This window comes from Nestor notabilis, unplaced genomic scaffold, assembly GCF_000696875.1.
Source record: "Nestor notabilis isolate BGI_N333 unplaced genomic scaffold, ASM69687v1 scaffold29800, whole genome shotgun sequence".
Classification (NCBI taxonomy): Eukaryota; Metazoa; Chordata; class Aves; order Psittaciformes; family Psittacidae; genus Nestor; species Nestor notabilis.
In genome coordinates, this window is record NW_009911998.1 from 29,690 (window position 1) to 42,638 (window position 12,949).

The window sequence follows — 12,949 nt, forward strand, 5'->3', positions numbered from 1 at the left end:
ATATAATCAACAGCATTAGGTAAATTCTCACTGCAATAGAGTGAAAAGAAGAAATACAATAATAGAAATAATAGTCGAAGATACTATTCGTATTCTTATGAAAACACTTCCTGTGAATCTTGTAGCTTTGGTTTCCAACTGACCAACAAACTTGAAGTAAATTTAGGAAAGTGATTACAAAGAGCTGAGGACCAATAGGAACTAAGATGAAAACTCTGGCAGGAAAAAGTAGGGCCATACAGAAAATTGCTGGCAGCTCTAGTAATTGCTTCAGAGAAGAAACATGCAGCATTTTAAGGCATCAGCCACTTTAGGCTGTAATCTTCTCCCTTCCCTTCTTGACCTCCCTTGTGATTAATCTGAGATGCAACAGTTTGGGGAGCTGCAATACAGCAACTTTACCTATTTGGCCATTCAATATTTTATATTTTGATTGCCTGCCAGTCAGCTCATCACTTTCTCCATATATAAAGTGAAGCTGTCAACAAGAAAAGGGGAAGAACAGATAACCAATCATAAAGAAAATATGGAAAGGTCAAAACCCATCCAAACCTCAATTTAATTGGATTATATACCTGAGAAGGCAGAAATGTGTTGTTGTGAGGTAAACCATGAAAAAGAAAAAGTTAAATGAGGAGTGATGATGACAGGGTGACTCTAAAAGAGTGGTAACATTCTCACCAGCACAATGAGGTGAGAGGTGGGCAGAGCAAAAACTGTGGGGTTAAAATGGCAGGCCAAATGGGAACACCAAGAGTGAAGGCAGCAGATAGGACTCTGCTGATCGTATTGACAAGGAGATTAAATTGAAAGCAATAAAAACAGGCTTGTGCCTTAAGTTGGTGATGGAACAGGGTGTAGTTCAGAATATAATAAAGGGAGCTGGGGAACATGACTTGACCTATCAGATAAGTGCAGATATTAAATTCCGTTTTTCTAGCAGTTATAAGCTACCCTGATAAAATTTGTTTGTTAATTTATTTACCAGTGAAAATGTCTGCACCAGGATTTCCAGGAGTCTTTCTAACTTAAGCATATAAAAATGTCTGCCTCTCCAGTTGTCTCTGAAGATTTTTCTTATTTTCTCACTCATTTTATTTTTCTTTTCCCCTACACTGTCTTCTTCAGTTGGAAAAAAACCAAGGCGCTACTGCAAGCATGAATTAGCTTACTCATGGTAAAAATCAACTCAAGTAGTATTCAAAAGTTTTGCTGGCATCTTTGGACAGCAAAGCACAGCTTCTTCTCAGATACCTTACATTAAGGTGTACTTCAAAATGAGATAATAAACTTGCTGCAAAATGTAAAGATTGAAGCCTTCTGTGACTTTATGTGAAACAAGCCCAAAGAGCTATATGTACACAGCCAGTGGGCTAATCCCCAGCTCATTCCTTTGGTATATGAGACTCATGGTTCAGATTTCTGATGGTTCGGATTTCTGAATCAGGTCTTGTACATGCCATTGCAGACTTGAGACTCCACATGAGCAGTACAAGTTCCTTCTCCCACACTCACCCTTAACACTCCCTCAGCGTCCAGCAATGAGCAGATTAGTGGGTTTCTGAATTAACTAAATCTGCTTCATTATGTTTTACAGCTCAAGGACTTTCTTCCATGAATTTACTTAATTATTTTTTGATCCATATTTGCTTGTGGCTTCCAAAACATTGCTAGACAACAAGTTAAATTACAAACTGTTTTTAAAAAATGTTTGGGGGGTTTTGTATGTTTGCTTTTTTAAATTATTATTATTTTAAATCTGCTTCCTGAGTAGAAATAGTGAATAATCATGAATATCAGTGATTTGTTCAGTCAATCTCAGCATATCTCTGTACATCATGGGAACAGTACTTCCAGTTACAGACGGGAAGTAGGTCACCAGATAATGAATTTTTAAAATTGAAAATGCAAGACCAAGGAGAAAAGATAACAAAAAGGGACAACTCATGTGATGTAAAAACCCTGCAATGTAAAATCCACAGTCTAAACACCTGGAGGTCTCTAAGTTGCTGAGACATAGGACAGGCAATGTTCTCATGCCTAACATTATCAGCATTGGTAAAATCACAGCTGTACACACAAAACTGCTGCTCTTTCATGGCAGAACCCAATATTGTGGTTCCTCTATTTCACCTTGAAGTGTGAAGACATTTTTGACATAAGGAAGCATCTTACAACTGAAGTGGAATTTCAGTAGAAGAGCAATGATCCAAATTTTCAGAAGACTTCTACACTGATGGTGACTTGCTACAATACAATTGGTACAGCACTGAGTCAGGTACACAAGACCCAGTTCTAATGGTGCTGATGACAAAAACTGCTTAATTTAACTAATTTAAGAATCTCTATAATATCCATAAGCAGTTAGGGTCCAGGATTTTGATTAGGGCCCCTTTTCTATCTATGCTGGAATTTTTGCAGGTTTGTGACACCTTGCTGGAAAATTTCAGCCTCTGTGTGTAATGAATTCATTTTTACAAAAACCCTTGTGAAAACTACATACTCTATTAAAAACCTCTTGAGGCAAGAAACGTTTCCTACTTCTTTTAAAAACGTATTTCAGCCTTTCAGGTGTGTTAGGACAGGTAGAATAACTGGGCTTATTTTAAGACTGGTTAGAACCCAGGCTGAATCTTCTAGATAAACACCTTTTATTCTTAGAAGAGCAGACTAATGTACACATATGTTAGTGGATATTTCCTACCTGGCAAATAAAGAAAAGATCCTGATTGATATACAACAGTTTGGAAACAAGCCATACTTAAAACAAAACTTTTCATAGTTGTTTACTTGGCTTATAGATACACACAGGAGAGCTGTTAGCTGTGGTTCAGTAATATTAATAAAGCTATCCCTTTAAGTTAGCAAAATACTTTTATAGATGGAATTGATTCAGATTGTTATTGTGAATCTGGAATAAATGACTGGACATTAATTTAAATCTACATGAGTATATATACATGAGTATATATACATACATGAGTATGTATTATAATGAGTCTTTCACATGCTAACTGTATATACAGTTCTTTGGGACACTTACTTTCCTTTTCAAAGAAAATCAGGACTTAGAGAATAATGTTGACAGTATTAATACAGATTTCAACACCACCCAAAAAAAAAAATTTTGGAGGAAGAATTTTGGTTCTAAAATGCAAAGTTTGACGCTAACTATAGTTTGACTTCAATCACTCCAATACAAATAATAAATGAGAAGCAAGAGGAAACCTGATGATCTATGTATAGGGACAATCCATAGAGATTGTGTAGAGTTTTTCATTATGCAAACCTCTTCAGCTATAAATATATCAATAGCTATTGAAAAGTCACTGAGATATCACATTCTTTGTGTATTTGTGAGCATGTGTGTGCATCTTTCTGTGTCTCAGTGCAGGGAGACAGCAAACATCTATCTTGTAACGTTAACTCCAAAGGGCTGAATTCATCTCTGGCATCATGACTATATTGCAAATCCTGGCATTACATCAACAATAAATACAGCATATTATTTATATTTATGTTTTCTTCAAACACCTCAGTGAGTTAATGAGGAGCATAAAGCAAAAATCAAAATATTTTTCCAATTAGTTTAACATGAATATCAAAGGACAAAGTTAATAATCTAGCAAGTAAACTAAAATGCTGATTTTACACTTTCAAAACTGACAAAACAAGTTTTGTTCCTATATTTTTATCAGGGAAGTGCCCATTTCTAATTTTACTAACTGCAGCAGAAATAATATTTTTGGAATTGGTAAAGATGAACAAAAAGGGTCTGATATTTTTTTTTGTTTTGTTTTATTTCTTAAATTATTCGGACAGGTGACAATAACTTTTTAAAAAGGAAGAGCTGTCTCAGACACTAAAGAACGGCCTTTGTATTAATACAATATGTTAGTACTTCTGGCAGTATATGCAAGAAAACCAGATAGCTTGTGCAAGGTCATTGCAAATACAAGATGCATCAACCTGGTGAAGTTCCTACAGCAACATAAATGTGCTTATGAGCAGCAGGTGAATTCCTGCAAAAGACTCTAAAGCTATTAACAGCTCAGTAAGGAGTACATAATAATAGGTTGTTAACTCAGCCTCCCTGACAAGAACATCAAGAAAGGGCACTTTGAAACTATTAATACTAATACACTAATAAAAGAGAATTTTTACATTATATTTTCTTAAATCAACAAAATAAACGTTCATTATTTTATTAGGATACAAAACTAACAAGCCTACGTGGTAGTTACTGAATAACATACCATATGAATTTGAGTTGGCTAATAAATTCATGTATTTAAATGAAAAGCTCCTCTAATGTTCATTGTTCACTCAATAACCACCCGACCAAACCCACAGTTTTTATTTAATATGTGGTAAAATAATTATACAAATATTAAACATAGAAATAGTATGTTCTATTGCACAAAACCAGGATGGGTTTCCTCTGGATTTTTTTTCCTTTCTCCCAGAATGACTGCACTGGGGACATCACAACTTAGTAAAAAAGAAGTTGCTTACATTATGCAGTCAGTGGCTTTGTATACATTTGTGTGTGAAAAAAAATGTTAAAAGTGGAAAGCTAATAACAATCTGTCCTCCTGCATGGTTAGTGTGCAGTTGCAATGCAGGCTAAGAAGAAGAGAGATAAAAAAAAAGGAAAGATCTCTATTTCTCCCCTCTGCCCCCCCAAAATACATGTCTCTACTTGTACATCCCCAAATATCTCCTGAACATGTGAGGGATTGCAGGAAAAAACTGTAAGCTAAAATGATACCTCCTATTGGAACATTCCCTCACATTTAGACAAAGATAAAACCTCACCTATGTCTCAAAGTACATATCTTCTTGATTTAATCTCTGAATCCACTTGTATGGTTGCAAAAGAACAATTTATGAACAGTAAGTAGTATGCGTATTGTGAAAACACTATCCTAGCTTCGGATTTTAAAACAGTTAGGGCTCATAGTTGAAGACTTTTGGGAACTATTAAGCTAGTTCTTATTTTAAGAAGCTCTAAAGGAAACTTTCTGACAGACTTTAGAGAAATAGTGACCTGGACATTGTATTTAACTTATAAATAAGGAAATTATTTACTGCTTAGATGACCATCTTTTGGCACCTACGCTGGTTATATTTAGTTCATTGCTAATGAAACTTCCCATTCTTTTTGCAAAAATGTGTTAAACATCCAACCCCAAAGTCTGACTCCTGAATGTCAGTTAAGATACCTGAGGGAACTACAACTCTAGCTTCAGATGCTGCTAAAACTTACTGCACCTAAACTCAAAATTGACCACACTGCAACTAGTTAATAACAACAGCAACAACAACAATAACAACAATAATAATAAAATGTTTTGAGAGTACATTCTCTATTTTGTTAATTAAGGATAAAACATGTTAAACTTCTTACCACTTCCTTTTTTGCAATTGATATAGTCTCTCTGAAGAGACAACATCTCTTTTTTACAATATGTTTATCAAAATAATCTAAAGTTTGTCCTTCGGAGGTAGCTGGAGCTTACTGCACTATGAAATAGATGCTTCTGATTTTTGACCCTTCCTAATCACATGCTCAAGATTAACAGCTGATTCCTGCAGTTAACATTATTATTCTTGCTGTGTCAGTAATCTATTTTTAAGACTATTTTTTTCTGAAATTCATATGATTAATGTCTAGAAAAAAACATTTAATAATTCCTTTTATTAGGAATCAACCTCTGACATCAGTGGAGTTACCTTTCTTTGAAGCATGGAACTAGCTGTGTTTTTTTGTCTTATAACAGTTTACATACTTCCTATGCCTATGTCTTTAAAAAAGTTTGAAAACCATTTATTCAAAACCATTAATGCACTTTTACTACATTTGTGCAGCTCTTCTAGCACTTACTGGAATAAGCATTGTACATGCAATTTTCCTTGGGGAAAATGGTATTGGCTACAGACAAGAATAGAAGATCAGCAGAGACTGAACTATGGTTTTTTTGTTAAATCAAATCCACTAGGCTTGCTTAAACAACATATTTCTCGTTGAAATTTTTTGGTTCAGCCGGAACAACAATAGTAATAGCTCTGTAGGCTACTTTATTATTAAATACAAAGGTTTAGAAGCTATCTCTAAATAATTGACAAGAACTATTAGGAGGCTAGCCAAACCAGGCACCTAATGGAGAAGTCCTAGCTCAGAACTTTTTTGATAAACCATTTGCTGCATGTAATTGATATGTAGAGGCCAGCTTTCTTTTTCTCCAAACAGTAATTATGTCTGTGTCATTAATAATGGCTGCTGCAAGGTCCATAGTTTCTTTCCTGCAGGCAAAAATTATATCTGCTCAGAGAGTCTCATAATTATTTGCTGTCGTTTTCAAGAGTTCTGAGGACTATTTTTTTTCTCTTTTTAGAACATAAGGCTGTTACAGTTCTTCCCTTGGGAAACTAGGTTAATAACAGCAGAATAGGAAAACTGAGAAGCTTGTTTAACATCACTTACTATGCTAAAATAAGCTAGGAGGTTTCATTTTAATGATTATCTCCCAAAGCACATTTGTAGTGATTATTTTTTAAAAACATTCACCAGACATGGTTCATTTCCCAGGAGCTCTGAATGGATGAGAATGCCAGAGGCACTCCTTGGAGCCCTGGGGCCTACTGTGACATGCTGATCTGTTCCTGCAGCTATGGACAAATACTAAGGTCTGCTTAATACTACTATCCAAAAGCTCTTATGCATCCAAATTACTCAATGCTCTTGCTTTTATAAGAACGTGCTGAAAATGTAATGAAAACATTTTATTGCATGAGTACTACATTTCTTGCTCCTACTCACATCAGAAACATTTTACTTGTAGGCAGCAGACTGCTACTTACACCTTGAATAATTTGAATAATTGAAAAATATTACAGGAGCAAAGTGTTTTGTTTTAAAAGAGAATGATTAGCATGAGGCTAAAAATTGCCCAGCTAATCATTCAATGCTAACAGCATAGTGCTCTTATACTCACTGACTGCCCAGGCACCTGAAGTGCTCATATGTTCAATCCCAATTGTTATAAGCCTTTTCCTGTTCCCTAGTCTTGTCATTGATGTTGCCTTTAAAATTTAGTCAGGAAGCTTCCAAGGTTATCAAGTGTACTATGATAAGTATAACAACAATAAAAGAATATGCCTGAAGAAAGAGCCAGTGTATGCTAACAATCCAGCCACAGCAGTACCAGATGAACTCTGCCTGCTCATGAATAACGTCACAGTCTGCAGGCTCCCTTCAGCCTCATGTGGATTGGAGATGGTGCATATATTATTCTTCATGATTTAAAAATCTAACATAAAAGCAAATCTGAACCAAGAAAGTAATAGCTGGTACTTAAGGGAAATAGAGACGTTGTAACATAGTTGTGTCTGAAAAAATGTAATCCTTCTAACTCAGTTAAACATTATGCAAAATTGTAATTAAAGACATAGAAAGACTGGAGTGGTTTAGCTGTTTAAGAAGTTAGGAGGTTGAGGGTCAAAGAACCTCATGTATGTATAGGACTCAGAGAAGGGCATGGGGCTATAGAAAAGAAATGACTGATTTTACTTCACCTTTCCAAAATGTCACCCAGAAATTCAGAGAATTGTCTGATCTACATGATTCTTATAAGAAATGTTTATATCTTGTCTAATGACTCCTGTTCATGGAGGTTAGATTCCAGCTCAAGGAGGGTCACGTTCTTTCTGAGCAGAACTGAATTAATTTGAGAAGATCATAATATCTCCTTAGCTGGAGAAGACAGAGGAATAGCTGTCGTCCTAAAACGGGGTAAGTTACATACCCTACACTGGCAGTTCACATGGAAAAAAAAAAAAGCTGGAATAAAGCAACTTGTGTGAAAATGAGATTGAAGCATTCTGAAGGCTCCCAGGACTGTGCTATTGCTGTGCTAGCCTATTGTGATAGTGAGCATAGCACAAGATTATCCATTCCTCAAAAACGTGTGGAAAAAAATAGGATGAATATCAGTTCATAAGCCTATACGTGCACTGAGTGCCACATCTTTTTGCCATCAAAGTGCAGAGTATGTAATCTATTGTACATACACACTTCTATGACTTTGAAATAATATGGTGCACTTATTTCTAGATAGATAAATTTTCTTTAAACTACAGAATACTACTGTAGGCAAACAATTCTGAAAGACAATATTACTTTTATGTTTATAATTTTCCATATTAATTTTTGTAAAAATAATTCCGTTATTCAAAACATTATTTGTTGATAGTCTTAAATCTTTACCTAATTCCCATGAAGTCATTTACCTCAACATCTCTTCTGTAGTTTACTACTCAAACTCAGGATGGCTCATTTTAATTTATATTAATGAATTTTCAAAGAAATAGTGATGTTTATTTTAATATTAGATTTTAAGAAGGAGCATTGTTTCTTCTATAAGTTAATACAGCTGTAGACTGATAGAAAAATTAGCAAGGTCATACTGCTTTCTAATTCTTTAAATCTGTTACTTTCCTCTATCTCTCTGCCTCATCACTCTTCATCTCTTTTTAAAATCTCATTGGAAAACTAATTTCCCTCTTGCCTCTACTGCTCAGTTATTTTCTCTTTTTCATTTATTAATTCAACTCTAAATAATACTGGAATGGAGGAAAAGTCGTACCTGACATCCTACATATCCTGCGCACTCACTGCCATATGGGGGTGGGTTAAAATTTTTATGTGGAAATTGCCTGTGAGTTGCAAATTGACTCTGTCAACAAAGTATTTTGTCAAAGGGATATGGCTTTAGTATAAATTTCATCAAAAGACAAGAAAGCAAAGAAACATCAGCCAGCCCCCCTCCATCCTCCATCCTGCTGCAAAAGAGACTGTGTTTGGAGATGTCATTGCAATGCCTTGGGATAGTACTTGGGTATATCCCATTAAAATCTCTTCTCCATAGACATGCTTCCTCAGCTAATTATATATTATCTTGTGTGTAACAGAAAATATAATCCAGCTGTGTATTTGGAGCATTTGGGAGAACAAACCTAATACAGTTGCTGATTCGTATACAGCTTGGTATGCTTAATACAGCTCTCGGGGACCAATATTTTTTTATAATTAACTTTAAGGGTTTGGGTGGAAAAGGGGAGGAATAAGCATTTTCCAGTTCAGCTGCACAATCTCAACTGCAGCTAGTATGGATTATATCCTCTATGTACTCTTTCCTTTCCCGTGAGGGAATTCCTACAGAAGGACTTAAGTGTCATTACAAGGCTGTAACAAGGCCATATCTTATCCTGCTACTCCATCTGACTTGAATGTGTGACCTTTTTGGTGAGAGATAAATAGATTACAATGTCCTGGAATCTTTCAAAAAGTACAAGTTTTGGGCAGTGTCTGAGTAACTGTTTTAAAGTACAAAAGAAAAATTGATTACTATTAGCAATGAAACGGAGGTTATATTGATATCTGGAGTTTGATTTTTAAAGGGAAAGACAATACTGTCTATGAGAGATTTTTTCTTTTAAAAGTACTGGTCTGTTCGTGGAAGATATTAAAGGATTATAAAATGGAATGGATAGATAACAGACTGCAGAATAGGGCAGACAGCCTGTACAAACAGAGATAATTTGCAAATATTTAGTATCTATGAAGACTCCAAAGAAGGTCTATGGAGAATGTTGCTAACTATATAGTTTTCAGAATGATTCATAATCTACTGGAAATAAGATATTTCAGATACCAGGACTCAACATACAGTACTAATTCAGGCTCATGATATTCTCTCTCTGGTTACATCACATAACTATTCAAGCAATGGAAAAATTTTACTGTGAAAGAAACTCATAGCTTCTTGGACTGAACATCTAGGAATTTTTGTTCTTCTCACAGGCCAAGTCAGTTCTCTAATTATGTCCCATGCCAGCTTATGTTCACTGTGTTTTTGGCTGAAGGGCTGCAGAACAAAGTGACTTATTGTCAGCCAACCACATAAATAGGTACAAGCGTATTCCTAAATAGGAAACTGAAACTTCGTACAACCCATGTAGAATTGGCTCACAATGAAGTTCTGTTATTTTCTCAACATTTTAATTTTTACAAACACATAGAAAGCCAAACACTATTTTGTTAAGTTATTGTTCTGGGTATTGTAGAATCATAGAATCGTTTATGTTGGAAAGGCCCTTCAGATCATCTAGTTCCAACCCCCTGCCATGGGCAGGGGTGCCTCACACTAGACCATGTCACCCAAGGCTCTGTCCAACCTGGCCTTGAACACTGCCAGGGATGGAGCACTCACAACTTCCTTGAGCAATCCATTCCAGTGCCTCACCACCCTCACAGTAAAGAACTTCTTCCTTATATCTAAACTGAACTTCTCCTATTTAAGTTTAAACCCATTACCCCTTGTCCTATCACTACAGTCCCTGATGAAGAGTCCCTCTCCAGCATCCTTGTAGGCCCAGCTTCTCTTCTCCAGGCTGAACAGCACCAACTTTCTCAGCCTGTCTTCTTATGGGAGGTGCTCCAGCCCCCTGATCATCCTCGTGGCCTGGACTTGCTCCAACAGCTCCATGTCCTTTTTATGTTGAGGACACCAGAACTGGACACAATACTCCAAGTGAGGTCTCACGAGAGAGGAGTAGAGGGGCAGGATCACCTCCCTTGACTTGCTGGTCACGCTCCTTTTGACGCAGCCCAGCATACAGTTGGCTTTTTGGGCTGGGAGCTCATTTCAGTTTCTCCTTAACCAACACCCCCAAATCCTTCTCCACAGGGCTGCTCCGAATCACTTCTCCATTAAACCTGTAGCTGTGCTATTTAATTTTTTTTTCCAGTTTACCCTTTTCTTTCCGCATCATTAAAGCTGCACGAGCTCAATAGAGAAGTGCAGCCAAGGAAGAAAATTCTCCAGCATTTACAGAGCCTAACAAACCTAACTCTTTTTTTCATGACTTGGCTTATATTTCTTTCTTTGAGATCTTCTTACATATTCACTAGTTCCATTGTGACTTTCAGATGGGGGCAAATAAACAGCAAAAACAGACTTACCAGGCAACCTTTTAAGGTATGGACAGCAAAATTTTCTGTGTTTGTCTTTAGGAGTGAAGGCACTGATTAGCACTGAATTTTATGCTGGTGCAAGACCCTGTAGGCAACTGGAAATGAGAAAATGTGTTTTGTGGTTTGGGAGAAGCACAGTTCAAATTATGTGTTCACAAGACGTGCTGTGTGTGCACCTTGTACCTTTATTTGTAATGTATGTTGTTGCCCTTTTCTGTGAAATCACCTAATTTTGACAGGATTCCAGAAATTTTACATGAATGCCATGCAGTTTCTCTCTCTTGTAACCGTTTGCAACCCTCTAAGCATGTCTGGTTCACTCCATCATTTTAGCACAGATTATTGCTAAATAATGCCACAAAATGAAATCACATTGACATTCACCTTAATTGTATTGTCTCATTGTCACTCTAATGAGAAGTTTTTACAGTCCATAAATCAAAATATTTTCAAGCATATGACCCATTTATCCATGATCACAAATGTAGCTACTATTGGACAGGTATATCTACTGCCTGCTTGCTGCTCTACTTGATTCTGATGTGAAACAAGACAGTAATTAACAAGTTAGAAGTAAAACTACAAAAAATAGTACAGAATAAACCTTCTAATTATACAGCATTGTATGTGGGATCAAGTGAAAAGTTTAAAGTATTTCTTAAAATATTAAAAATACAAAACATATTGCTCTTTAGGATCTGAGTTTGGGTGATGCTGTAAGTGAGACCTACTTTCTCATAGTACTTGATCTCGTAGTCCAGAATTGCTCCATGGGGAAAGTCCGGCTCTTGCCAGGAGAGGGCAATGCTGTTTTGGGAAGCCCAGTCCTTCCTTACCATACCTATCAAGGAGGGTGCTGAAAGGGAAAAGGATAACTAAGGGTTAAAGACGAAGCACACGGTTTATCCTTTCAACCTACTGTTTTAGGATACCAACCCGAGGTAACTTGGAGCGACCTCCAGACAGAAAAGCATGACAGATGGCAATTCTCAGGGAAACCATATAACCTGGAATTAATGTCTCAAGTACATACTAGTAACTCCTTTGTTAAAGTGCACTCCAGCTTCTGAAAAATAGCTATATGCAAAAATATAGAAAGAAGAACCTGTGCAAGCCCCCACCACCAGCTGTGTGCAACCAGGTTGCACTGCTGGCTTGGAGGACATCATGTCCAAAGCAGAACCACATTTCAGAGACATTAAATTCTACATTCGGGATAATCTTCATTAAATGTTATAATTCAACTGTGAAAAATGTACATTCAGTTTACTTTTTGGGGTGAAATAAAGTGACACAGCTTAAAGCAGATGCAGTGAATCCTCTTTCTGCTAGCTGAGCTGGCAACAGCAAGGACATTTTAGCCTGTCCGTGTGGTACCCATGTGCCCAGAAGATCCAGCTTGTTAGAGGCCAGTGGCAGGGATTGGGTTATGAGCAAACCATGGGGGCAAAGGCACTCCCAAAACCTACATACTGCAATTGATATTGTAGGTCTGAAGCAGTGCGGCTAGTAGGAACCATTTCTAGCAGCTATTGGAAAGGGCCCAACATGGGTTGGTTCACCTGAGAGCCAAATCTCACTAGGGGGTCAACTAATTTTAAGAAACAGGCTTTTTGCCCTTTTGGAAAAGAAGGTGGGCTGTTTCAAATAGTGCAAAAATCGCATTCTAGAAAATGATCTTTGCTTATTTTATTAATCTGGTCAAGCACATCAAAGGAGGTCTAATATTCTCCAGACACTAATGCTGTTTTAATAGTATTGATGCACAGCTTTCCCAAACATTACAACAAAACCAGTCATGTTGTTCAACAGCCTTGAAGACAACTGAACCAGCTGAACAAACCAGCTGCCATAAAAAGAAAAGTTCTTCAAGTGATTCACAGCTGTAACTATTTGTCTTTCAACTAATAA

The 12,949-nt window shown here is 36.6% G+C and overlaps 1 protein-coding gene across 1 annotated transcript in view; it reads right to left on the reverse strand.

Annotated features, from left to right (window-relative positions):
- Positions 1 to 11,894, reverse strand: part of LOC104407917 (ephrin type-A receptor 6-like) — a gene marked incomplete at both ends in the record, with an annotated part of 40,598 nt that extends 28,704 nt beyond the window's left edge. Inside the window, one exon of the mRNA XM_010017331.1 lies at positions 11,770 to 11,894. Within this exon, the coding sequence (XP_010015633.1) occupies positions 11,770 to 11,894 (125 nt within the window). The remainder of the gene's footprint in view (positions 1 to 11,769) is intronic.
- Positions 11,895 to 12,949: the final 1,055 nt, after the last annotated feature.